At 36.2% G+C, this 27,629-nt stretch overlaps 3 protein-coding genes across 8 annotated transcripts in view; 2 read left to right on the forward strand and 1 right to left on the reverse strand.

Annotated features, from left to right (window-relative positions):
- The first annotated feature begins 213 nt into the window (after nt 1-213).
- LOC127862093 (collagen alpha-2(IX) chain-like) overlaps nt 214-27,629 on the forward strand; it is a 78,903-nt gene continuing 51,487 nt past the window's right edge. For all 6 annotated transcript variants that reach the window (XM_052401057.1, XM_052401062.1, XM_052401061.1 and 3 more), the window contains exons 1-2: nt 214-335; nt 24,668-25,162. The gene's annotated coding sequence lies outside the window, so the exon portion shown is untranslated. The remainder of the gene's footprint in view (nt 336-24,667; nt 25,163-27,629) is intronic.
- Nucleotides 5,107-6,002, reverse strand: LOC127862095 (uncharacterized). Its single transcript, XM_052401066.1, has one exon. It carries the CDS (start codon nt 5,639-5,641, stop codon nt 5,210-5,212), a length of 432 nt encoding a protein of 143 aa, XP_052257026.1. The 5' UTR covers nt 5,642-6,002; the 3' UTR covers nt 5,107-5,209.
- On the forward strand, nt 14,844-18,111 carry LOC127861702 (resuscitation-promoting factor RpfA-like). Its single transcript, XM_052400388.1, has 4 exons — nt 14,844-14,853; nt 15,946-16,785; nt 17,088-17,285; nt 17,732-18,111. The coding sequence occupies exons 1-4, from the start codon at nt 14,844-14,846 to the stop codon at nt 18,109-18,111; spliced, it is 1,428 nt and encodes a 475-aa protein (XP_052256348.1).

The raw sequence follows: 27,629 nt of genomic DNA on the forward strand, positions 1-27,629 counted from the left end.
ACGCACGTCTGTTAAAATCGTAATAGTTTGCTCGTTGTTATTGCATATTTTGTACAATTATAAACTTGAAACGTGGATGCTTAAATATTCCGAAATATTGAAATATCAGCATAACCTGTAAGACTGCAGCGACCGCGGACACTGTGTCTTCAGTTGACAGCGAAATAAGCCCTAATGTTTGTCTCAGATAGACATAGATTGTTACACAATTGTCCTGTATAACTCAATGTTAGGTAATCTTTCTACAGTGACTCCTGTGCATCAGTGGCTAGACAGAGAGTGGGCTGCTATGTGTGCATGTTTATATCGGATAGTGTATGGGATTCAAAAGTAGGGTGAGTTGAACATACCAGTACAATTGACATTTTTCAATTATAAAGTGAAAATGAAACATATTTAAAACATATAACTCTATATACACATGCTCAGCAGATTTGTATTTATGTCGATTTTTGATCGGTTATTGCGCTTCTTTAGCATCATCGACATGGTTATCCACTAAAACGATATTTTATGTCAGTCAAATGCATCTATGCTTTTTATGTAAAATGTGACATGCAATATAATAGTGTGTTGCTATTTATGATAAAGAGTCCATTATGTACAAATACATTTATAAATAAAATGCGCATTTCCAACTAATTTACTTCAAACGGTTCTTTCAAATAAACTTCTCCGGGCTTGTTTTAATCAACACGCACACAAAACAAAACTGTGCAAATTACAGAGACTAGTTTAAACATGCGTGCGCTATTTAGAGAGACTTTTTCTTAGAATTTGCCATGTATTAAAGTTTGTCATTAAATGCTTTAAAAGGATAAATGTAAAAACACAGGAACTAAATAGTTCCAGTAAGAAAAAAATATTGAACGAAAAAAGTAATCCTCGACTGGGCCCGAACCACTGACCAATTGAGTAAAAGTCTAACACTTTCACCACTCGGCCATTAGTGATCATATGTCGCATGATTTATTTTAAACTATTATTCAATCGATTGTAACACTGTATAATTGCCAGGTTTGTACATCGTAAAAACATGCATATAATGGATATTTTAAATTATGGTAAATGTTCAGTATTACTGTTTCTTCCTAAATATCGTAACTACAACGAAAATGTGCATATCTGAAACATTTTTTTTATTTTGTCAATTTACGACAACGTGAATACTTTATTGTTGTGCTCATTGACAAGTTAATTCTGTCGGAAAGTTTATGCTGATAATGGCGATGTTTTCGGAAACTACGTAAAATAAGAATGCGCAACGTTGTTTGTTTTTTCAAACAACTCATCTGATTTTAAGTTGTCATTGTCACTTAATAATTTGATTAATTTGATTCTATTTTAATAAGGAATTAATGATTTTTTACACACAAATACACTTACAACAAACGAATAACAAACAAGCAAACCTGACCATATCAACATAATAATAGAATATATGTACTTTTGAATAAGATTGCAGTAAGAAGTATTAAACTGTTTCCAACAAATATTTTTAGTTGTGCGAATAACGTCAATTAACACATGTAAATAAATGTATGTTTACATAATAATTCTTTCACGATAAATATGAATATAAATATTACGTATATGTACTTACGTTGACATAGAGACATGTAGAACTATATGAAATTGACGAAACCTGTCTGTCTGTCCTGTCCTGTCCTGTCCTGTCCTGTCCTGTCCTGTCTGTCTGTCTGTCTGTCTGTCTGTCTGTCTGTCTGTCTGTCTGTCTGTCTGTCTGTCTGTCTGTCTGTCTGTCTGTCTGTCTGTCTGTCTGTCTGTCTGTCTGTCTGTCTGTCTGTCTGTCTGTCTGTCTGTCTGTCTGTCTGTCTGTCTGTCTGTCTGTCTGTCTGTCTGTCTGTCTGTCTGTCTGTCTGTCTGTCTGTCTGTCTGTCTGTCTGTCTGTCTGTCTGTCTGTCTGTCTGTCTGTCTGTCTGTCTGTCTGTCTGTCTGTCTGTCTGTCTGTCTGTCTGTCTGTCTGTCTGTCTGTCTGTCTGTCTGTCTGTCTGTCTGTCTGTCTGTCTGTCTGTCTGTCTGTCTGTCTGTCTGTCTGTCTGTCTGTCTGTCTGTCGCTTTAACTAAATAATAAAATCGTTCCCGTTCAATAACTTGAGTTTGGATGGAGGATTGTATTGAACGTGCGTGTATATGTAGCATGCTAGCAGAAATAGCTTGAGAACTCCATTTTGGACATTCGATCAATGAAAATATTTGTGTTTGCTTACATTAGAAAACAAAAGGTTGGGCTTAATAAATGAAGTTTTGATGGGGTTATTATTCTATGTGTGTATGTTACTTACTTAAAGACCTTGTTGGAATTTCACATCTAATTTCATTATGTAAATTGATAGGAAGGATGTTCAAAACCTTGTTTGATGAAATGACAATATATCTTATCATTACAATAATGTGTTGCCATCCGAACTGTTGTATGACAATTTTAGATACCCTATATTAAATGCATTCAATTAAGGAGGACGCAACGCAAAAAATTAAACGCTTCGTATATGTTAACTAAATTGCGTTTTTGTAATTCGCTATTTTGATTAAGAGTAAAAGCATATCATGAGAGAGGACTGTTTAATTTTACAAACAAGCGAAGTTTGTTTGAAATACCTCAAAGAATCTGATTGTTTATGCGACCGACGTAAATCTATTCACAGCCAAGTAGTTTAATATCGTCAGTCTGTTTCATTTGCATATCAATATTGTTGTACACATCAATTACTATTAAAGTTTAATTAAGTTTCTATTTTATGTCCCAATTTTGAATAAACGGAGTGTAAATACACCAGCGGATTTAAATTACGATATATATTGTACTGTAAATTAACAATCCTTGTATAAAAATGCATTTCTTATGAAACGCACCTGCGTATACAAGCTAGCTCTGTCTGGAAAAAAAAACTACTGCTTTTGCGTGCTGCGCGTATTTCAAGTGCGCTTTATTTGTACGCAATCAACGTAATGGACAAATCACTGCGCACGTTTTAGTTTGGATTAATTTATGAAAATAATATACCCAAACAACAACTGCACCGTTTTCGCCAAGTATAGTTTTGCCATGCATGTTAAGACATCGGTGAAATTTTATCAAGTAAACTACTCTTTAAAAAAAACAATCTGTAATAATGTTTTCTAATACATGTTACAGCACTTAAACACTATCAATATGTCATAAAACATCATTCGAAATACTTTGACAAAATGCTTAAATAATATACATGAACACTGTAACTATTCTAATAATACATAAAAATCCCCAGCATCAAAACTTAAGGCCATAAATTGATTAAATGACAGATGATTATAAAAAACATTGTACAACGTGCAAACCAAACTACAAAACAACGCTTCTCGAACTCGTACAAACTCTAGGTCGGCTCTGGTCTGACCGAACAATCAGTTGGATTTTATCGGGGGTAAATCTATCGAAACCCCAGCTACCTTACATACTCCACCTCAGTACAATATACACATACGAGTTTAAAGAGCGTCAATGGTAATGCACATCCTTACCGAAACTGGTTTCGTTGATTATGCTTACTTCATGTTAATAAGTAACTTACATCTAGTTTAATGGCTACCCAATTATTTTAAAAGAAGCTCAGTTGTACGTTTAATTAAAATCTGAGGAACCCCAATGTATCTAGATTCATATGTTGATAATATTGTCTGTAAAGTTGAAGCTGCTTGTACTATTTTGGAGCTACCCGGTTATTTAAATGATTTCGACAGAGGGATTGACATCGGGTCTTTGAATCATGGCGGGACATGGATGTGTTTTTATGACTCAAACAGATGTTCACAATGAGCAGTAGGCCTTTTTTGGTTGGTTGACTTGCATAGCTTGGTCTCCAGACTGTACTTTGTTTACAAAGGAAGAAAGACCGGTGAATTGCACACATCTCCATTAAAGAGAAAAAACTAAACAGACACATGTTATTGTGGACCGCTACATTGCTTGATTGTAGCCGCTGTGTTTTCAATTAAATGTTTAAGCAATTTAATATATCCAAAGGTTAGTAGTAAATTGTAGTTGAAGTCTTCTAAAGTTGGGATCAGTATTTTTTAAGTGTTGGAACTAGTTTTCAATCATGGAAACCCCAGTTTGCACTTCTGTCAGGTATCCGACAAACTTCTGTCAGGTATCCGACAGTTATGCCTCTTTGTTACATATGCATGTGCTTTATGACTCTCACCTGAAACATGTTTAACTGACATGTTTATGTCGTTGTTATCTGCTCAAGAAATAACAATACTACTAGTATGCACAATAGCGTTAATAATACCAACGTCTTCCACTAGTATGTAGAATAGCGTTAATAATAACCACGTCTTCCATTAGTATGTAGAATAGCGTTAATAATACCCACGTCTTCCACTAGTATGTAGAATAGCGTTAATAATACCCACGTCTTCCACTAGTATGTAGAATAGCGTTAATAATACCCACGTCTTCCACTAGTATGTAGAACAGCGTTAATAATACCCACGTCCTCCACACTTTAGTTACGTGTTTGCAATGCAAGAGACAGTCAACAAATGATGAAAGTTAAAATTATCTTGAAATAAAAAATTTAAAAAAGTGTTTTCTACGTATACCTTTTAATACTGCTGGATATAAAAATAAAGACTTTGCTGTTCGCGCGGCACGAAAGGAAGATGTCTGTCGATGTTGATGTTTGTGAACCGGAGAGAACATTTCTATAATAATTTCTGCAATAATTGCATATATCAACGAGTGCGCGGGCAAACATGTTTTTGAATGAGTTTTTAAGGCACAATGACCCTTCAATGGTTGGACGAGTTTCGGTCAAACCTTCTTTAAAATTATATAATAATCTTTATATGTCAATGAATATAAACTTTTTACTATAATCTTTTTCGCAAAATCGTGCTAGTTTGTGAATTTTCAATAAACATACTTGACTGCAAAGAATGTTTGGACATTCACAATTTTCTTTTAACCCGTTTTATGTTCTTTGTGAAATGCTAATATAATGCGAGTCATTGATCTGTGTTTAAAATATGTCGTGGAATAATCTGAATCAGTTAAAAATTATGTTATCATTACTGGTTTAGTTTATGAAAAAGAAAGAAGATTCATGTTTATTAATTCTCACATGCAAATTTATCGTGCGTATTAACGTTCATCGATATGCTCTAGGTTTTGAATTTTTATATTACAGTTCGTTATTGGCTATTGTGAAGGAACATTTTGACTGTCTGTCCCGTAAGTGGACATATGTATGTCTCTTAGCAACGTTAAGTCTTTCCTGTCTCTAGACACGCGTTGTGAGCGCGATGACACATATCTGTACACGGTGAGTGCCGTGGCTACCACGCCCCCGGCCGCCACACACCCCATCCCAGCCACAATGCTCACATCGAGGTAGTAGGCGAGCTTCACATAGTGCAGTTCGATCTTCTCCATCTCTCGGGCGGGCAGGCTGGAGTCGAACCTGTACTCCCGGGGAATGATGTAGCCCATACAGATGACGGCGAACCCCACTGACATGAGCACAACGGCTGCCAGCACAAGAATATCATCCTTATGATTGGCGATCTTTAATTCTTTAAATTCACCAAACAGTTCGTTTAGGCCTTTGTTTTCTGTTCCTTTTGCCATCATTAAATTGGTTTATCCACAATCAATTAACTATAAACTAGTGCACGCCAGTAATCTTAAACGCCGGTGTAGTAGAAGTTGTTAACGTTTAATGCGTCTATTCCTGTTTTGGCCAATTCAAATTCCGTTATTATGCTCAACAACAAAGTATTATTTCCCATGATGTTCCCACCATTCGAAGTATTAAACAGTATACGACTGTTACACATGTGTGTCTATTTTTCATGTAATTTGTATTATTACTTCCAGTAAAGATTACAATCCAACAAGATTTAAACACTGTTTATTTGCGAACTATTACACCAGTCTAGTATATGTATGCATCATCATATATGGCAACATATAGTGTAGATATTGTTATAAGCGCCTGCTCTACACAATGATTTATTATGAACTCTTATTGGAACAGCTGGTGACAGCATGCATGTGTACCAGCTGTTTCCTGTTATTAAGGGTGGGGTTTTATTTACTTTAGACTATTTGCGATGAATGTTTAGTGATTAAATGCCATTGTTCGTTTACATATTAATATCGATATAATGTGAATTCACATTTTTTCCGTTTTTAAATACCGTTATTGTGTCTGTTTACGGGTATTTGTAATGTCGGAAGACCCAAGGCATTCATATGTTTTACCAGTCAATATGATATGCATATATGGTATATGATATTTGATGCTTAAACATAAGATAAACAAGAGCAACCTGGAAAGTCGCAGCTGCGGAATATAACGAATATATAATATAGCAAAAACAGCGTATTTATTATCATTTATACACGTTTGCAAACAAGGGTTATAAATATGATGACTCAATGTGCGAGGATATTAGCAGTCATTTCCCTTCATGCCATGGTATAGATGCAAGACAGTGCAAGAGGCGTAATGCAATCGATACTCCGGATTGATTTATTTTTTTGTAGAATAAAAAGTAGGATTTAAGGTTTCTCATCGTTCGAATATTGGCTTATAGTTCTGATTAATCATATGCTAACAGTGATGGAGTGAGGCTTTATTTCAACAAATTACGGTGTGTTTTATCAAGCGCGTTTACGCTCACTGGAGCACACTGGCTGTGTTAATGGTGAGCTTTTGTGATCGCCTTTCGTCCGTCGTTCGTCCATACGAACTTGGTGAGCAGGCCTATCTAAATATTAAGCGGGTATACAAACCAGATGCAATATATATTGCACTATATTTACGGAACTTGGTCTGAACATGGACCCGTTATATTATATCGACCGTGTTCGAAATTGGGTCACATTGGGTCAACAAAGTTGTAACAAGACCAAATTAAATTAAAAAAAAAACACAAGAAAAAGAACAGGTACAGAGCCAATCGGGAAAACTTAACGAAAAAAACCTCTGCATTTGTGAGAATTCGCGTCATGGAATCATAATATTGTAAATAAATGGTATTGTAATTGCTTGATACTTAATTGAACAAATCCACTAAAGTCTTATTTTACAAGTTGTTTTTGTTTGCTTGAAATGTTTCGTCTTAGTGCAAGTTTAATTTGTTCACCTGAAGATAATAAGCTTTCGGTACAAAATTGACGCAACTTTCCTGCCTTTTGAGAATTTTTCAGATGGCGATTGGGAATTTTGGAAATTTTTCTTTATTGCCTTTTACATATAATTTTTAAAGAAGGAAAAAAATATCACTGTCATGAAACTTTGGTGATAACAATTGTCCTTACGATATTTCGCATGAGTTCAAAATTGGGTCATTTGGGATCCAAAACGAGGTATCTGGTTAGAATTTACGAAAAAGCTTGTGAACACTCTAGAAGTCAATGCCCAATGTTCATGAAACGGGCTCGGACAATTTGTTCTACTGATCTCAAAAATTTCCAGCTGATCGAACATGAACTCAGCATTTGCAGGTATTCAAAGATGATCTCCAACATTCCCGCCAATGGTAAAATGTTGAACTTGTTCATGCCTCATAACTACAGATTTGGGCTCTAAAGCTATGATTTTCTGATATAAACTCAAACGTATCAAATGTATGAGATATAGTCCATCCATCAAGCATATGCATCACCGATTGACAAGATTACTTGTGCTTATAGACTCTCCTGAATATAACGGCTGAGAACTTGGAAGCGTCCCGATGAAAAAATCAAAGCGCCAAATGCACTGCAGATTTTCGATATTGTGTCAAAAGAGGGCACTGTAGTGCGCGCGTTGGTGTCAACCCAACGCCGGTTTTCATAACTAAATTCTGTTCGTTTTTCTTTTTGGTCAACACTTGAATTGAAGAGGTGCATATACGTAGTGAAAGAAAACGCATGTTATTTGTACCTGGAACATCCTTATTGCGCCATTTCCGACATCATCATTATCGTTGTTGGCATAATTCGACTTAATTATCATCATCAAAATCAACATAATCATTATGAACATAATCATTGTGCCGTGTTTTGTTAGCTTTGGTAATAAGACTCGTTTAAAATAAATGTTCTTAACATTTTATTCAATACCAAAATGTAAAAATTGGAAATCTCTTACTTACTTCAAGCGGAACTTTTCTCTGCGCTAATGCGGGTTTAGTGTGAAACTTTTGTATCTCATAAAGAAATGTTCAAGATATATAATATGCATACAATTAAAACTTAGTTTGTGTGCGATTTGGTAGGACTTTTCTCCTAACAGCAAACGTTGTGTAGTGACATTAGTTGTTCGCAAGACAACAACTAAAGACTAACTTAATATACTATAATTAAGCATGTTCACATAAAACAACAGATATAAACTTAAACATTTCAAAATGAATGAATAAAAACAAATCTTTTATTATTGGTAACAACAAATTGAAATCCAGATAAACAGTTTTGAACACCCCTTCGTGGTTGAAATGTTTCTTTAGTCATTAAGTGAAGACTGCTTAACTTAAATCATAGGTAGGGTAAGAATAAACGGTAAATGAATTTCAAATTGGCCAGACCGTGCAGCACCGACTATCGTAGTTTATCATAAATCAAAATGTGTAAATATTGATTATTGATGTGATGCACATTGGCCTTATTCACGTAATCCTTTAGCAATCGTGTGGTTGTGTCCGCTAAAGAGCTGTCCTTTTACACGGATATTGCTATTTCAATATATTGCCATAATTATAAAGTAGTTTTTATATTTCCATAAAATATGCATTTTTCGCCTTCTCATATTAAAAGTCAAATAACCAAACTTAAGATTGGTAAAACACCTTTAAAATTTAAATCGTTGAAGTAGCTTTTTTGCCAGCTCCTTAGCTATAATTCATGTGTAAATTAAATACTTTGAAGGTATAAATATGATAAGCAAGACGTTTGTTGCAACGTAAAACAAAATTCAGATTCGTGCAAGATTAATGTCGATTTGATTCGTGCTCAGTCGTTCGGCTAAAAGCTGCGCAGAACCACAAGCGTTATACTTTTACATCTGAATGTTTCACAGATTATCGTGTTGAAATGTATGTTGTACTTACTAAGCTAATGACCTGTATAGTTTAACGAGTCTCTTTATATTAGGTCGGTTCGCAGGTGATTGTAATTATCGATATTGTAGCTGAATGATAATGTATTAATACTAGTGTACGAGTAAAAATAACAAATCTGTTGACACGTTTTTAAGCGCCTTCTTGTTTGAATTTATCAATGAATTACACTATTTTTTCGGATAGAATACCAGAATATCTTCTGTCGGACAGCCTAAATTGAACTCATGATGCACCAGATAATGGCGCAATTTTTTATGCTTTACTTTAATTGACTAAATGGTTCACACCTCGTGTGTGTGTCTTTGTATAAATATTCTGAATGGGACGCCTCAAGATTGTAAAGGTCGTCGACATGCTTATCTATTGAACAAATGCATACGTACGCAATTTAAAGAACATCTGAGTTTTCAAATTGACGGCTTTAAACTCTTGTCCGTTAATTTATCAATCAATCGTACATTAGCCTAACTACTGCTGCACCTGAGCGGTGTACCGTTTTGCCATATAACCTTTGTCACAAAACACTTACTGAAAGAACAAGATTGCTTAATGAGCAAAATAATCAATCTCAGGTGTATATAGTCTTCGGTGATTAGAGGCATAAGTAGGCTTCAATACTGCCAACTCATGTAAAAAAAAACGCATTGAATACTGAAAACTAATGCTTGTTTATTTCTGTATGTTTTCCGGGATTTGATCCACTAAGTGACATTGGATATCCACAGATACGCCATGTCGCCACCGCAAATTGTGACAAGAAGCTAACGTGCTTGATGCATTCAATATCTAGTTAATGTTTTCACAAAACATTCCTTCCATTGATCTTTTAATTATCTTCAATTTTTTTCGACCATCTCTGTAATCAACTTCTCACGTTTACATAATTCATATTTCAAATTATATCATGTCATGAAATATAAGTCAACTTTTGTGTGACCGCTTTAAAAAGGTATATCATATTCACCTTCGCTGATCTCTCTAAATAAAGTCGTATCGTATCCAATTGACGAAGGGCGTGTGGGACTTTTTTACAACAGTAACTGTTTGATATGCGTTTTCTGTGGAAGAGTATCTTGTTTTGGGTATATCGTCTTGCTCATTCAACACCGGTGTTCAATACATGATTTAGTTAGACGCCATTTGTCGGCGGGAAGAAGTCCATTGTGAAATAATGCAATTTGACAGGTGGTTAATTACAAACATGTAATTGTGCTTTTTTCACTTAGCGACTTTTTAAAACCAAATTCAGCAATATTTGTACATTGGATAACTTATTTTTATTTGACATCTCATCGTCACACTTGAATATTTTTCGGTCATTGCTGTGTGTTTTATTTGTATATGATTTTATATATTTATTAGTTTGTGCTACTTTTCTGTTTCTTTATTAATACGAACGCATTTGTGAATATTAGGCTATGAAAAATATGAAAAATGATCGTTGTCATTCATTCTTTATAAAGCTTATTTAATTCTTTACAGGTCTTCTTTAAAAATCGACTTTTGGAATGTCACACAAGGATTGACCTATTGAATGGATGATACTAATTAGTTCAACTATCAACTAATTAGGCTTATCTTTGGTCATTCTCCAAATAGAGAACAATGCCCGTTCAGGTGATCAAAGACCTTAAGTGTCATGGGACATGTCCGCGTAGACACTGACTGAACAAGATACCCGCTCGGCCATTATGCTGAAGATTGCGGCTGATGGACCGTTTTGTGGCGCTATTTTTCATAATTATTCCGCTAGGAGTATTTGAGTCAAAGCTTGTTATGCTTATCTATACTTTAACCTTAGTGGACTGTGGTCACAAAATGAGCTTCACTTGTGGACTTTTGATATTTTCCGATTCTTCGGTGTGTATGCAAAAACATTTGGTCTTAGTAATTGTCTATTGTTTACTGGTTTATATTTGTTAAACGTAAAAAATTGACGGGTGACAATATTCGTAGCTAATGACTGATACAACACAAAACTTGACTTAAATGATATTAAGTTTCGTGTTTTATTCAATAGGCATTTTAACATAATTAATGTGTATTATTTTAAAACGTGCTCCCGTAAAAATGATTCTAACGTCAGCGAGACTTACATGAAACCAAATAGTTCTCAAAACGTAAGAGAACTTCAGAAGTATAATCGGCCAACTATTTTTTTAAAACGCTGATAGAAGGCCTACTACTTCTTTTGTGTATTTGATTGACATACTAAGTACACGTAAAAAGCTTTGCTTTTAATCTCCCGGCTTACATATCCACCAACTATCTTATGTTTCTCATAATTACAGGTGTCTTACAGGCAGTATCGTGCCCGATCTACCCTTTGTTCTGTCTGCAGTCTTGTCAGCAATGGGCTTCATACAAACTTAAATTATTGATAGTCATGTGCAATTATTTCTGATGCGAAAAGAAATTCGTATACGTTTCATTCAATTCGGGTTAGTTTATAAAATTTAACAACAGAAGTTTTGTTCATTTGTATTTGTTAGTTTTTTCTATATTGCACTCACTCGATTATACTAAATTAAAATTTATAAGGTTTCTTGTGTTGCTTCGGTAACCATACAAAATTGCACGCATATAATTATACTAAATCAAAAATAATAAGTTTGCTTGTCAACAAAGTCAGTAATTCATTTGATAATACAAAACAAACAAACAAACAAGAGAACAGAGAAATATACTTTATATATACACGATTCACGAGTTTTTGGAAAAACGCTTCTAGCAAGACACGCGACTTGATCTTAATGGACAAAGAAGGAAAACAAGTGTATTGTTTAATTATGATTTTAAGGTGTGTTGCTGCAGTTTTGCTGATTTTTTTCCATCTGATAGATTTTCTCCAAAATTTATATTTAAGATATATATTCAAATACTATATGAACAATGAAATAAAAACATAGGGTCACCGGCCTTGTTTTGATTTTATTCACCATTATATAACATGTACTTTTTCAATAAAACTGAAAAATCTCTAAATGCGTAAAAATAATTAATAATGTATACAATTAACAACATTTAGATATTATATAAGCTAAGATACATCATAAACCATTTAATTAAACCACACACTATCAATGAAATTGAGTACACAAGTTAAATTTAAAAAAAAAAATTATGATTTTTATGTCACCCCCAAAAAAAACGTCATTTTTTTACTATTTTAACCACATAAATGGAAATAATTTTTTTCTGTCTAATAAAATTCTGCGAAACTGCTCAAATATGTTCATCTACGTATTGTCATCATAAAACACAAATAAAAAAGGGGGTCACCGCACTTTTAACAGAGATCTTTTTGTTTTAACTATCCATACCGTCAACGTCAAATTTCATAAAATACATCCATTAGGCGAAACCCAAGTAACGGTACATAGATTGTTAGAAATATGCATAACATTAGAAATTGTTTACAATCTTAACTGGGATTACAACAGTTAACCAAAAGACATTAATAAAAGACCTTAATCATGAATAACTTACATGTACTTGTTCACAGATTTCGGCATGTTTTGAAGTTTGTGATTAAATGCTTGAAATTGATAAATGTAAACAACAGGACTAAAGAGCTCCAGTATAAAACAAGAATGGAATTAAAGAAAGTAAAAAAAAAAAGGAATAAAAAAAGTTGACCCCACCTGGGATCGAACCACTGACAATTATATTATGAACCAACTCGTTAATTTCTGATGATTGTGATAACAAAAATATTGAGTTGTGATAATAGCATCATCTGTGTTGCTATAAATATATCCTCAGATAAATAAACTACCGCAACACCCCTTAAAATAGTTTCAAAGAATTCGTGGAAATGTAAGTGTTATAATTATGCACGTTTTTAACGCGCACTAGAACTATTTTTCAAACTTCATGTTTTTGTACAATAAAGACATACTAAATTATTCATATTTATTGTATTTTAACATTTGCACAGTAAACAGTCGTTGATTTGTTCACATCATTATGTTTTGTAATCAAATGGCCCTTTCTGCGTTATTAATATTTTCATTCAATCTAATCTCGAGTTCAAAGCGTTTAATTTCCTTAGGTAAGGCCTGTTAAACAGGCGAATATCTTGCTGGCATTTATGTTTATAAACGAAGGTACTAGTTTGTACTTATGATAAACATAATAGATGTGCACTAATAGGTTTTGGATAATTCATAGTTTTCGCGTGATTTAATTGCTAAAGTAAAGTTGCTCGCTATTGAGTCAAAATCGACATAATCTGCTTTTACATGCTTGTGCCCTGAGGGGGTAATCACGTGACGATCAATATGGCGACGTCCGTGCCGAAACAGGTGTTTTCCGCCGTTTTATACCCTTAATGACTTTTGTTTAATTATTAAATGCAGTTCAGTTTCCCCTCATATCAGTTAGAAAGCGATATTTCGAATTAATATTCGATGAATATCCCGAATTTACTCTCTACGAAGTTTCTTAGCTGGAGCTGTAATTGTGACTCGATTGGTCAATGTCGGCTCTGGTACATATATGCGCGATGTATGTATTGGTATTATATAGGCGGCAAAAGTATGCATTTTCACAGCATAGACGAGTCATGCGTGGAATATCAAAGCATTGACGAAACCCGCTCGATTGGTCATTGTGTGCTCGGGTACTACTTACATTTACCCCGGGTACTCTTCAGTATACTGAAATGCACTCCGGATACGGAAATTATACTAAAACGTACGCGACCAATTAGACAGTACCCGAGTTTTATTCCCGCCCCAAATCCGATGACATTAAACGAAACAACATTCTATTTGAACAAAACCTGGCTCGACATTCTTTTTTGAGAGAGAGTTTCAAATATATTAGCCATTTAAAAAAATATTTACATAAATATGAACATAATTTTTAAAAGATTAAAGCCGACAACGACCAATTTAGCGTTAGAATTCCCGGGAACGTTTGAGTATATTTTTCGTACACGTAATACCCGGTACATTTAAGTATACGTGAGAGTAACCGGAGTACATTTAAATAGTATCCGCGCCGACAATGACCAATCGAGCGTAATTGTGTGATCCCGCTATGACATTTTGTTAAGTCGAGTAAAATCGAGCTTTAGAGCGAATATCAATTCGAGTTAACGCTGATCACTTTCTTGCTGATATGGCTGGAAAATGAGCGACATTTTAAACAATAATACACGACATAAAGGGGATAAAACGGTGAAAAATACTTGTCTCGGCTTGGACGTCGTCATTTTGACTTCCTTTAGATCATCACGTGATTACCCCCTCTTGTACCTAGCCTTGTAAGTCGGTTCTGTGGTTTAACATAAACATGTAACATAGCCGTCGGCATTCTGACGCGAATGCGGTAAACTGGTGTGGAATTTCAAAGAGAAAACGATTTTAAACCCGATGTCTGTAAAAAGTATTGGAACAATGCAGTTGCACCTGAAAATAGGTTTCAATTCTTCTGTACTGATACATGGTCGGATGCTTATTTACACTAAGGCTTTTGGATTATAATGAGTGAAGATGAAACAGAAGGTGCAATTTGTTCATAATTTATTCATACATTCAAAGAGCATGTTTAATATAAAAATAGGTAAAAAATAATTGTGAGTAGTCAAAAAATGTATTTATTGTGTTGAAATAGTTCACGAAATTGGTTTCCCGCGTAATCAGCTTCGTATCATGAGAATCGCTTTGCCAGCTGTTATTACTTCACAACATTGAAACAACCAATTCTCACTCATCATGTCAACAGGTATACAACCAAAACAAATAATGTGTCAGCACACCACGGCTATGTACCATCAGGTACAAGTAAGGCCACGACTTTTATATCTCTTGGTTTACAAAACCGCCGACCCTTATTTTTGGAAAATGGAAAAAAAAATCGGAAAATCGTCTTTTTTATTATATATTTTATTCCCGACCGCACTGAAAAAGGCGCGAAACGAGAAAAAAAACGATCCGGTTTGAGTACGGTTGCGAATAAAATCAAGTAAGTACACTCGACGACTGGTTCACATACATTCATTGGACAACGTGCTCAATTATCAAAACGCATATAACGAAAACCAGTCGGATATTGCAAATGGCCGCTTTAAGTGCACACTTTGAAATATGGCTTTTTACAATTAAATTGCTGGGGTCATAGGGTTTCTTCCTATAAACATTTAGTCAACAGTAAAATTAATGAAACCATTGGCCAAACGATTTCATTAAGATAGTCATGTAATGGAGTGATTAAAATTGCCTGATGTTACAAAAGATGCTTGTAGGACTCATTTTATTTGAAGATATAGATGTGTAACTTGCATAATTTGATTTGTTGTCTCTGTGTTAAGGTTATAAAAGTAATGTTGTCTTTGTTCTGATGTTATTAGTATTAACTTTGTATTATATTAAATGAAAATGTTTTTGTTCGACCGCCCAAAGGACCATTTTCAAAAAATAATTGTAAACCAATAAAAAGAAGTCGTGGCCTTAGCAAGTATATCGGTAAATATAACCTTTGCCTACTTTTATCACCACTGTGGTACCGCATAGGAGTGTCTCCGAAAAGACGTTCATAGCATAGACGTTACTGGTTCCGTCAATACATTGATATTCCACGCATATGCATGACTCGTCTATGCTGTGAAAATGCATACTTTCGCTGCCAATACGATAACCAATACATACATCGTGCGGGTATGAATTAATATACCACTGTTCAAGTAAATGAGTGGAGATTCTACGCATGTGTCCGTCCATCCGCTTGTATTTCTGAAGACCAACTATTCTATAATTTGTAAAGACTTGCATTCAGTCATTTTTTTATAAAACCACTTGAGTTGTGACCCGTTTACAGCCGAGCTAGCACCATCTGGTGACTTGCCTACAGCCGATCTAGCACCTTCTGGTGACCCGCTTATAGCCGAGCTAGCACCTTCTGCTGACCCGCTTAAAGCCGATCTAGCACCTTCTGGTGACCCTCTTATAGCCGAGCTAGCACCTTCTGGTGACCCGCTTATAATCGAGCTGGCACCTTCTGGTGACCCTCTTATAGCCGAGCTTACACCTTCTGGTGACCCTCTTATAGCCGAGCTAGCACATTCTGGTGACCCGCTTATAGCCGAGCTAGCACCTTCTGGTGATCCGCTTATAGCCGAGCTAGCACCTTCTGATGACCCTCTTATAGCCGAGCTAGCACATTCTGGTGACCCTCTTATAGCCGAGCATGCACCTTCTGGTGACCCGCTTATAGCCGAGCTAGCACCTTATGGTGATCCGCTTATAGCCGAGAGAGCACCTTCTGGTGACCCGCTTATAGCCGAACTAACACCTTCTGGTGATCCGCTTACAGCCGAGCTAGCACCTTCTGGTGACCCGATTATAATCGAGCTAGCACCTTCTGGTGATCCGACAGCCAAGCTAGCAACTTCTGGTGACCCGCTTACAGCCGAGCTAGCACCTTCTGGTGACCCACTTACATCCAAGCTAGCACCTTCTGGTGAACCGCTTATAATCGAGCTAGCACCTTCTGGTGACCCTCTTATAGCCGAGCTAGCACCTTCTGGTGACCCTCTTATAGCCGAGCTAGCACCTTCTGGTGACCCTCTTATAGCCAAACTAGCACCTTTTGGTGACCCGCTTACAGCCGAGCTAGCACCTTCTGGTGACCCTCTTATAGCTGAGCTATCACCTTCTGGTGACCCTCTGGTGACCCTCTTATAGCCGAACTAGCACCTTCTGGTGACCCTACCATCTGGTGACCCGCTTATAATCGAGGTAGCACCTTCTGGTGACCCGCTTACAGCCGAGCTATCATCTTCTGGTGACCCGCTTACAGCCGAGCTAGCATCTTCTGGTGACCCGCTTACAGCCGAGCTAGCACCTTCTGGTCATCCGCTTATAATCAAGCTAGCACCTTCTGCTGACCCGCTTATAATCGACCTAGCACCTTCTGGGCTTACAGCCGAGCTAGCACCTTCTGTGACGACCCGCTTTCAGCCGAGCTAGCATCTTCTGAAGACCCTCTTACAAGCGAGCTAGCACCTTCTGGTGACCCGCTTACATCCGAGCTAGCAACTTCGTGTGACCCGTTTACAGGCGCGCTAGCACCTTCTGGTGACCCGCTTACATCCGAGCTAGCACCTTCTGGTGACCCGCTTACAGCCAAGCTAGCACCTTCTTGTGACCCATTTACAGGCGAGCTAGCACATTCTGGTTTTTACATCCGAGCTAGCACCTTCTGGTGACCTTCCTATAGCCGAGCTAGCACCTTCTGGTGACCCTCTTATAGCCGAGCTAGCACCTTCTGGTGACCCTCTTATAGCCGAGCTAGCACCTTCTGGTGACCCGCTTATAATCGAGCTAGCACCTTATGGTGACCCTCATAAAGCTGAGCTAGCACCTTATGGTGACCCTCTTATAATCGAGCTGGCACCTTCTGGTGGCCCTCTTATGAGCTAGCACCTTCTGGTGACCCTCTTATAGCCGAGCTAGCACCTTCTGGTGACCCTCTTATAATCGAGCTAGCATCTTCTGGTGACCCGCTTATAATCGAGCTAGCATCTTCTGGTGACCCGCTTACATCCGAGCTAGCAACTTCTGGTGACCCGCTTACAGCCAAGCTAGCACCTTCCCATTTACAGGCGAGCTAGCAAATTCTGGTGACCCGCTTACATCCGAGCTAGCACCTTCTGGTGACCCTCCTATAGCCGAGCTAGCACCTTCTGGTGACCCTCTTATAGCCGAGCTAGCACCTTCTGGTGACCCTCTTATAGCCGAGCTAGCACCTTCTGGTTACGCAATCGAGCTAGCACCTTCTGGTGACCCTCTTATAGCTGAGCTAGCACCTTCTGGTGATCCTCTTATAATCGAGCTGGCACCTTCTGGTGACCCTCTTATAGCCGAGCTAGCACCTTCTGGTGACCCTCTTACAGCCGAGCTAGCACCTTCTGGTGACCCTCTTATAATCGAGCTAGCATCTTTTGGTGACCCGCTTAACATCCGAGCTAGCACCTTCTGGTGACCCGCTTACAGTCGAGCTAGCATCTTCTGGTGACCCTCTTTTAGCCGAGCTAGCATCTTCTGATTACCCGCTTACAGCCGAGCTAGCACCTTCTGCGGACCCGCTTACATCCGAGCTAGCACCTTCTGGAATTACCGATCAACAGCGAGCAATTAAGAAGTACACAATATAATAAAATCACAGATTTGCAATTGCAACTTAACTTCATCAAGTCTATCACCATATTCATTATGATACTTATTAATGGAGATTTAATATTTTGCATGTTTTCATTTACGATGGAAGGCTTAATCTAGGCCTTTTTATGCGGCAAAAAATGTCACACTTATTACGAATAGACGGGACGACCTGTCTCGCCCTCGCATGTCCTTCGCCCTGTCTATGCGGAACTTTAACGCATGAAACCAACAACTTTATGGAACATCTGCTGTGCACACCTGTAATATATATAACATAAGGCACACATCAGGTATAGGGTATGAATATTGCATCCGCACACAATGAATCTTTGATGAGAAATTAATCCTTAAACCCTGAATTCTTCGTAAATTGTGCAAGGTACCTTCCTCTCTTCAGTAATAAATTAGCTCCAAGCCTGTACATTTTATACTCTTGAAGTTGACTTTCTTGAATCATGTATCCACTTCGCACGGTCATTAAGGTTACGTATTACTCAACTTGTGAAACGTAATAAATATTTGGAGATTTTTAATTGTAGGCTAATAGATTGAACTAGAAACCCGATATTCGCGACTGGAATGTATGTTTACATATTAGCCATTGTAGCCGATACCGTCGGCACAAAATTTGTATTTGTGAATTAAATATTGCCTGCTCGCTTTCTTACAACGTGCTAACCAGTGAATGGTATGCGATTCCCCGACGTTTCCCTAGTCGTGAATGTGCATCATATTTCCCTTTGATCAGTTTGCAAAGGAATGCAAGGTTGAGGTTTCCCTGAGTTAAACAGGTGCCTAATTGTGCTCCTGATTTCCCTGCCTGTTGTATTGGATAACCCATCAATCAACCATGGGACGATCGGTTTTTGACAAACACTGAACGAGTAGTTTTTTATGGTCTCATGAACGGCATACCTGGTTATTGGACTCATTTAAATACATAGTTATCTCTATGTTTTTCAGCTGTACCACTACATAGCGGCAGTTGCTATCTTTTAATATATCTTTTAATTTGTATTCATGTACCATACATAGCATCATTGATTCATTAAATATTTATTTCTTTGTACGCCTCTCCGTGCATATCAACATTTGATTTATTCAGGTATCTCTTTCTGTTGCATTGTGTCTTGGGCACTTTAGCACTGTAATGTAGCACTATCTCGGCATTTTTGCATGTTCACCTCAGCTGCAAATGGCTCGTGAATAATTATCCTTGATGGTTACTGTACTATCTCAGAGGATTATTCAGATAGTATGAATTGATGAATTGAGCTTTAACAAAATCCCGTGACACAAACGACCTTTGCATTTTTTGACTTAATTAAATTGAAATTGTTCAATGACATTGATTTCGGGCTGTCTGTAAAATCTTCGAAAAATATCTTATTTCTTCTGTAACATATTGTAATTTATTAAAGGTGCTTGTATAATAGCTGATGTGTTTGCTTATCTTGAGCCAATGCTTTAACATATCAAGAGTATAGAGTCGATAAATCAATCAATTTAATCGTAATCGGATATCAGTATTGCCACATTTGTCTTTGAGATACCGATCTAATCGGATAACCGTGAATGGATAGTTTCGTTACTGATTCCTTAATGAGTAATTGATAAACCCCGAGCACAATGGCTGAGTGGTCGCCAGGTGAGCCAGGAAAGGAGATTGCACATTGCTCTTTTGACCTTTTTAAAGAAGGTACTGAACCTTTTCTCGAGGTGTTCGATATGGATTCATTTGATACTTTTTGTCACGAAGACCTTGTTAAGCAGCATGTCTAATGTACTGTAATCCATGTCCGTACATCCCATTTAAGCCCGAATAACAGGGTTAACAAGCCGTGATGGTTACTTAATCAGCTCTTATAGAGGAGTTAACTAATTAGTAGTCTTATCAAACAGTAGACATTCATCCACATGTTGGGAATGTATCAGGTAACAAAAAGGACGTACATGCTTGACATCCAACACAGGCATGAACGTAATGTTTATTTGTTTAAAAACGTTTTTTATAATAGTAGATAAACATAGATATTACATTTCATAATTGCATTATTTTTGTGTAACAAAAAAATAAAATAGTTATTTAAAGACATGGCAACACATAATTATAATTATGATTGTCTGCCGCCAATGTATTGTATAGTTTTTTTATCGCCCCATGTATCATTTGTTTTTGGTTGCTTTAATCTTGATGCTTCCTCACTTCCAAAGAGTATTGAGTAATTTATCATTAGAAAAATTCATTAAGTTTTTTTTTATAATAACATCTAAAAACAGTTCAATATTTTGCCGCACCAAAAAACTCCCTTTACACGATAATTCTTACAGTGGTTTGTTGATGATGCTGTTTTCGCTCGAGCTGTTCGTGTTTTATCAGACTTTGTTCAGAGGTGCGTGCACATCAGATGTACACGCTTTCGTATGTGATATCACGGCGGCTGACTCAAGAGCGATCCTATCAGGACATATAGTTAACAAAACTGCTCCCATGAGGTCAGGCCATTAGAAAATATCTTCCTATGGAGACAGAAAAAATAAATCGAATTGTGTCGATTTAGCACATAGTTTCCCATTTCTCTTTTAGTAGTCACAATGAAAATGTATAGAGATACTTAAATGATAAAATAATGTAATTGCCAGAAAATAATTTCATACGGCTCATGCATTTTAGGGAAAAGAGGCCATGCAGATAAAATTTATAAAGGTTAAACTATAGTTAATTAACTAAAATAATTCGCGAAAATCATTCCAAATGTAATTGCCATAATTAAATAGAAACGAATAGTGTTTTAATGATATGTTATGTAATGTTTTTTTATTGGTGTACTATATTTAAAAAAGACGTACTAACTTGTAAATAAACTTCTTCACAGATATTCAATAATTTAATCTACTGGAATCTCGATACAGTATGCAAAGTCGTAAGTCTTGTACATTACATCGTAATTCTTGTACATTAGGTCGTAAGTCGTGTACATTAAGTCGTAAGTCTTGTACATTAAGTCGTAAGTCTTGTACATTAAGCCGTAAGTCTTGTACATTAAGTCGTAAGTCTTGTACATTAGGTCGTAATTCTTGTACATTAGGTCGTAATTCTTGTACATTAGGTCGTAATTCTTGTACATTAGGTCGTAAGTCTTGTACATTAAGTCGTAAGTCTTGTACATTAAGTCGTAAGTCTTATACATTAAGCCGTAAGTCTTGTACATTAAGTCGTAAGTCTTGTAAATTAAGTCGTAAGTCGTGTACATTAAGTCATAAGTATAAACATACATTAAGTCGTAAGTCGTGAACATTAAGTCGTAAGTCTTATACATTAAGCCATTAGTCTTGTACATTAAGTCGTAAGTCTTGTAAATTAAGTCGTAAGTCGTGTACATTAAATCGTAAGTATAAACATACATTTAGTCGTAAGTCGTGTACATTAAGTCGTAAGTCTTGTACATTAGGTCGTAAGTCTTATACATTAAGCCGTAAGTCTTGTACGTTAAGTCGTTAGTCTTGTACATTAAGTCGTAAGTCTTGTACATCAAATCGGAAGTCTTATGGATTAAGCCGTAAGTCTTGTACGTTAAGTCGTTAGTCTTGTACATTAAGTCGTAAGTCTTGTACATCAAATCGGAAGTCTTATACATTAAGCCGTAAGTCTTGTACATTAAGTCGTAAGTCTGGTACATTAGGTCGTAAGTCTTATTCATTAAGCCAAAAGTCATGTACATTAGGTCGTAAGTCTTGTTAATTAAGTCGCAAGTCGTGTACATTAAGTCGTAAGTATAAACATACATTTAGTCGTAAGTCGTGTACATTAAGTCGTAAGTCTTGTACATTAGGTCGTTAGTCTTATACATTAAGCCGTAAGTCTTGTACGTTAAGTCGTAAGTCTTGTACATTAAGTCGTAAGTCTTGTACATTAAATCGTAAGTCTTATACATTAAGCCGTAAGTCTTGTACATAAGGTCGTAAGTCTTGTACATTAAGTCTTAAGTATTGTACATTTAATCGTAATTCTTATACATTAAGCCGTTAGTCTTGTACATTAAGTCGTTAGTCTCGTATATTAAGTCGTAAGTCTTGTAATTTAAATCGTAAGTCTTATACATTAAGCCAAAAGTCTTGTACATTAGGTCGTAAGTCTTGTTAATTAAGTCGCAAGTCGTGTACATTAAGTCGTAAGTATAAACATACATTAAGTCCTAAGTCGTGTACATTAAGTCGTAAATCTTGTAAATTAGGTCGTAAGTCTTATATATTCAGCCGTAAGTCTTGTACATTAAGTCGTAAGTCTAGTAAATTAAAGCGTAAGTCTTATACATCAAGCCGTAAGTCTTGTACATTAAGTCGTTAGTCTCGTAAATTAGGTCGTAAGTCGTGTACAATAAGTCGTAAGTATAAACATACATTAAGTCGTAAGTCGTGTACATTAACACGTAAGTTTTGTACATTAGGTCGTAAGTATTATACATTAAGCCGTAAGTCTTGTACGTTAAGTCGTAAGTCTTGTACATTAAGTCGTAAGTCTTGTACACTAAATCGTAAGTCTTATACATTAAGCCGTAAGTCTTGTACATTAGGTCGTGAGTCTTGTAAATTAAGTCGTTAGTCGTGTACATTAAGTCGTAAGTATAAACATATATTAAGTCGTAGGTCGTGTACATTAAGTCGTAGATCTTAAATATTAAGTCGTAAGTCTTGTATTTTTGTATTTTAAGTCGTAAGTCTTGTAAATGTTGGCTTACACTAATAATATGTCAGAAAAAAGTTACATTCATCTGATATATTGTAATGTAATGCTATTCAAAGCTTGAAATTTTTCCTCCTAAATTTTTTATCACAGACATAAAATGCAACTATTTTATGACAGGTAATAAATAGTCCAGTGGAAATGATGCCAAACTTGAGGCAGCGTGTTTGAGACAAACACGCGTTCTCTGCGCAACATTTATTGTAGGCTGCTAGTAGATCTAGATAATCGCACGTTATCGTATTCTCTGAAATGAGTCAGACAACTTACATACATTAAGACATTTAAATCTGATTAGCCTGTTTTATATTTGAGATAATTAGGATAAAACATAGTCACTTAAGAAAGTTTTTCTTTGAAATATTAATATGCCTTCAGTTATTTATATCACAGGCACGGTCAAAATGGAAAAAGCTATTGTAAAATAATTGATTATTTTTTTAGAGTAAATTTAATTGTGGATCTGCGATTTATGAGAAACAAAACATTGGATTGTTACACCCTTTTATAGAACACAGAATGATGGTTGTGAACCATTTTGCTTCGAAAAAATCCGTGAAAAAATTATGGTGAGTGATTGACTCGTGACGATGAGTGATTGACTCGTGATGATGAGTTTATGACTCACGATGTTGAGTGGTTGACTCGTGATTGATTCGTGAGAATGATTGATTTACTTTTGATGTTTAGTGATTGACTCGTGATGATGAGTGATTGACTCGTGATTGATTCGTGATGATTAGTGATTGATTCGTGATGTTGAGTAATTGACTCGTGATTAATTCGTGAGGATGAGTGATTAACTCGTGGTGTTAAGTGTTAAGTGATTGACTTGTGATGATGAGTGATTGACTTGTGATGATGTGTGATTGACTCGTGATTGACTCGTGATAATGAGTGGCTGACTCGTTGCAAACTGTGTAAGATTTAAACTACAGGCCCAAGTGGAACAGAATAACTAGGGCCTGGAGTGAAACTACGTTACTTAGAATTTGATGTATCTATTTTACAATAAAGTAGTCGCTCGCTTTTGTTTAAATAAAAACTGTAAATATGACTTTATATAAAATATAACGATATATATGACGAAGCGAACATTATTTATTCGTCGTTAGATTAAATAAATTTTCCTGGAGAATTGGACACGGAAACCTATGAAACTTCTCTTAAATGACAACGAAATTTAGCGAAAATTGATAAATCACCTTAACAAATTATTGTTTCTTTTAAGAGCGATCTATATTTTTCAACATTGAATATGTTCAATTGATAGTTCTTCAAAAAGTTCTCCAAAACAATTCAAGTTACTAAAACAGAAATTCAAACGACTTTTTCTTCAACACACCTGTATACTATTAGGTCGAGTTTAGTATGTACCGTAGTCTTCTAGCGGGTATCGTTTAGAGCGAATGCTTCTGAAGTTTGTACGTTATCGGATTTCAGTATGTCGAACACGATAAGTAACAACCATTGTGTCTAATCATTTAAAGAACTTTGATTGTTAGATCTCGAGCTGTCAGCGGCGTATCGGGCTTCATAGCCAATAGGAAACGCCTTAATAGGGCCTTAAATACGAACGTGAACTGATTTGCTAATCCGAATGTCAATTACTGGTAAACATATTGTTTTGCAGCTGACAAGTGGTATTCCGGTAGGCGGGTAGAGCCAAGTAGCGTTAACTCTTCTACTCGGCGGCACTACTGTCTCAGACTGCGCGCAGGGTAGAGTGCTAGAGAGACGGACCAATACTGTAAGGGCAGAGACGTAAAAGTGCTGCTATAGGACTCGGTTACATAACTATCAACACGGCAACTGTGACTCCAGCTTCGGACATATTGTGCATATGTAGCGATCGGCCACTAGTTGACGTTTCAATTCCGAAGGCTCCAGCAGTTCCATTCATACCAGGGTGCCAACAAACTGTGTCATTTTGTTTGTTTAACCTTCATTGAACCGCAGAACTATTAACATAACAACGGATACTACAGGGGATATGATTTTCTTATACAAATAATTTTGTACGCCGTTTTTGTTTTGGGTTGTAATATTTACCTTGCCGCTCAAGCATCACACGTGCGATTACGGCATGTAATACATTTGGCATCGTAGGAGCTAACAGGAAATCAAGGTATGTTAATATTTTGCATAGCTTAAAGGGGCCTTTTCACAGATTTTGGCATTTTTTAACTTATTCATTAAATGCTTTATATCGATAAATGTAAACATTGGATCGTAAAAGCTCCAGTAAAAAATCAAGAATAAAATTTAAAAAAAGGAAAAGAACATTGCCCGGACCAGGTTTCGAACCAGTGACCCCTGGAGTCCTGCCAGAGTCCTGAAGTAAAAACGCTTTAGCCTACTGAGCTATTCCGCCGAGTACATATTCTTGAAGTATTTTATACCTTATATACGCAATCTTCGTAGTTTCACAAAATTTAACGACAAAAACAGAACTTTCCAAATTATTCAATCGTTTCGCGTTGCAACGCTTTATAATTTTTAGGTTTTAAAATCGTCAAAAGATGCATATAATGGCTATATTAGACCATGGTAAATGTTCAGTATTACTGTTTCCTCACAAATATCATAACTAAAACGAAAATTTGCGAATCTGAAACAACTTTTTTCAATTTTGTCAATTTACCAAAGCGTGAAAAGATCCCTTTAATATCGCATAAAGTGCATGCTGGTAGCTGGTAGTATTATCATAAATTGATCAATTCATGTAGCTTTTGTTTTAAACACTATTTTTAGTGAAACAAATAAGTTTTATGAAGGTGCACGCTAATAATAGATTCTCAAAAAGTAGTGTATATTAATACATTATGTTTTCAGACTGCAGGCAACTGACCATATAAATAACATGTTCAAAGCGTCGGTTATAAAAAAAGACTATCCGTGCATATGTATTCATTGTGATCCTTTGAATTCATACAGATAACATTGTTTATGTAATGTGTGCATGGGGCACGTATCAGTAAAGTTTGCCTTGCTAAAATGTTGGATGATTATTTACACATCAGATGCATGTTGATAAACACTACGCATTGAGAATCAGGTCTAGGACCTGCAGCGTCTGCCGCGACGGCTACGTTAACAAAGCCAACACGTGCAATCAGTACAATATGTTGGAATGTTGCTTCTGTCACGAGCCGTTAACAGCACAATAGATAACCGAAATGCTCGTGGTAACTTAATTAACAAAATTTCACAATAATATAACGTGTGCAAGAATATAGAAATAGGTTCATTTTAGACAAGATGATCAAACAAAAAGTAGTTGTGATGCGGAGAATATGACTCCAGAAGAAAATAACGCAATCCTTTCGAAACATTCACCGTGTGTTCTTATTTGATATTTGCACGCGTATGTTAACATTTCTTATCGAAGTATCGTCGGATTATTGTAACCCGCTATATGAACATTTACCAGTGCCCCAGATAATTATTTGGGAAATAGGGTTTTCACCCATTGATTTTGAAAAATAGGGTGATTTCATTCTTGAAATAGGGTGAAATTAGTTTAAAAAAATGCATACTTTAAAATCATTTCTGCTTTACCTATGTTAAAGCTGCACACTTGTATTGATGCAATAAAACTGTAAACTATCATAATTAACTTTAATAAACTGATGTTTCATAACATCTTTAATCCTTGAAACTGTCCTTAATATAAACTTAAAACTAAAAAAAATCGATAACACGAATAATTCGGCACTTATTGGCTCTTGCTTTCTTGTTTCGAGAAAGTTTGTGATTGACAGATATTTTGGCGCAACAATGGCGGACGTCTTTCGACCTCTCTTTGGCATTTTTATTTCGCATCGTAATATAAACTGACAGTACAGACGCTTTACAAAAACACGCACAATGAACGACGGATTAAGTCAGATTGAAAACGCATGTATGCCGTTGTCAATATTATGGTCAAACGCTTTATGATATCTATGTCTAGTCCGCAGAGCGTTTGAATAACTTTGCCTGTTTTTCTGCTCTGTCATCCAGGCGCTTGCTGAATAAAAGCGTCGCCGCGTTACGATAATAATTTCAAAAGAAAATACCGAACATGAGCAAAGCATTTTCGATCGAAGCTAGTGTGTCGTACGCATCGAATTTTACGCTTTTGCGTAAAAATCAAATTGATAGCGTTTTCAATACGCATGATATTGAATTTCTTTGCGTTTTTCAACATTTTAATAGGGTGAAAGACGCAGATACGCAGCTTATCTGGGGCACTGATTTACTGCATACTGCAAACAGAAAACCTGTCTTCAGTAAAAAAACAACTGAAAATGGCATTTGGAAGTATGTGTTATTTCAGAAAAGAAATTGAAGCATGTGTTCTTTAATAAAATACTGTATTATAAAATGCGGTGTAATAAAACATAATTTAACAACCACGCGCTCAGCCCCTGGTAACTACGCGTTACAAACCTTTCAGGGCTGTACGTTGACACGCAGTTAAGCATATCGGTTAGAGATAAATACGATTACAAAAGTTGTTAAATCAACATACAGATTGCATTAATGAATAACAAACACGACCAGTTCAGAATAAAAGATACACAAATATCAATGAAAGTCGATTTTTAGAC

This window comes from Dreissena polymorpha, chromosome 16 (assembly GCF_020536995.1).
Source record: "Dreissena polymorpha isolate Duluth1 chromosome 16, UMN_Dpol_1.0, whole genome shotgun sequence".
NCBI lineage: Eukaryota > Metazoa > Mollusca > Bivalvia > Myida > Dreissenidae > Dreissena > Dreissena polymorpha.

Excerpts from the sequence above, each read along its gene's own strand:
- LOC127862095 (XM_052401066.1), bottom strand. The coding sequence starts at position 5,641 with ATGATGGCAAAAGGAACAGAAAACAAAGGCCTAAACGAACTGTTTGGT.
- LOC127861702 (XM_052400388.1), top strand. Across the intron at positions 16,786-17,087 it reads AGCTGAGCTATCACCTTCTG|CCGAGCTAGCATCTTCTGAA; the intron begins GTGACCCTCTGG and ends ACCCGCTTTCAG. Across the intron at positions 17,286-17,731 it reads TTCTTGTGACCCATTTACAG|GCGAGCTAGCAAATTCTGGT; the intron begins GCGAGCTAGCAC and ends TCCCATTTACAG.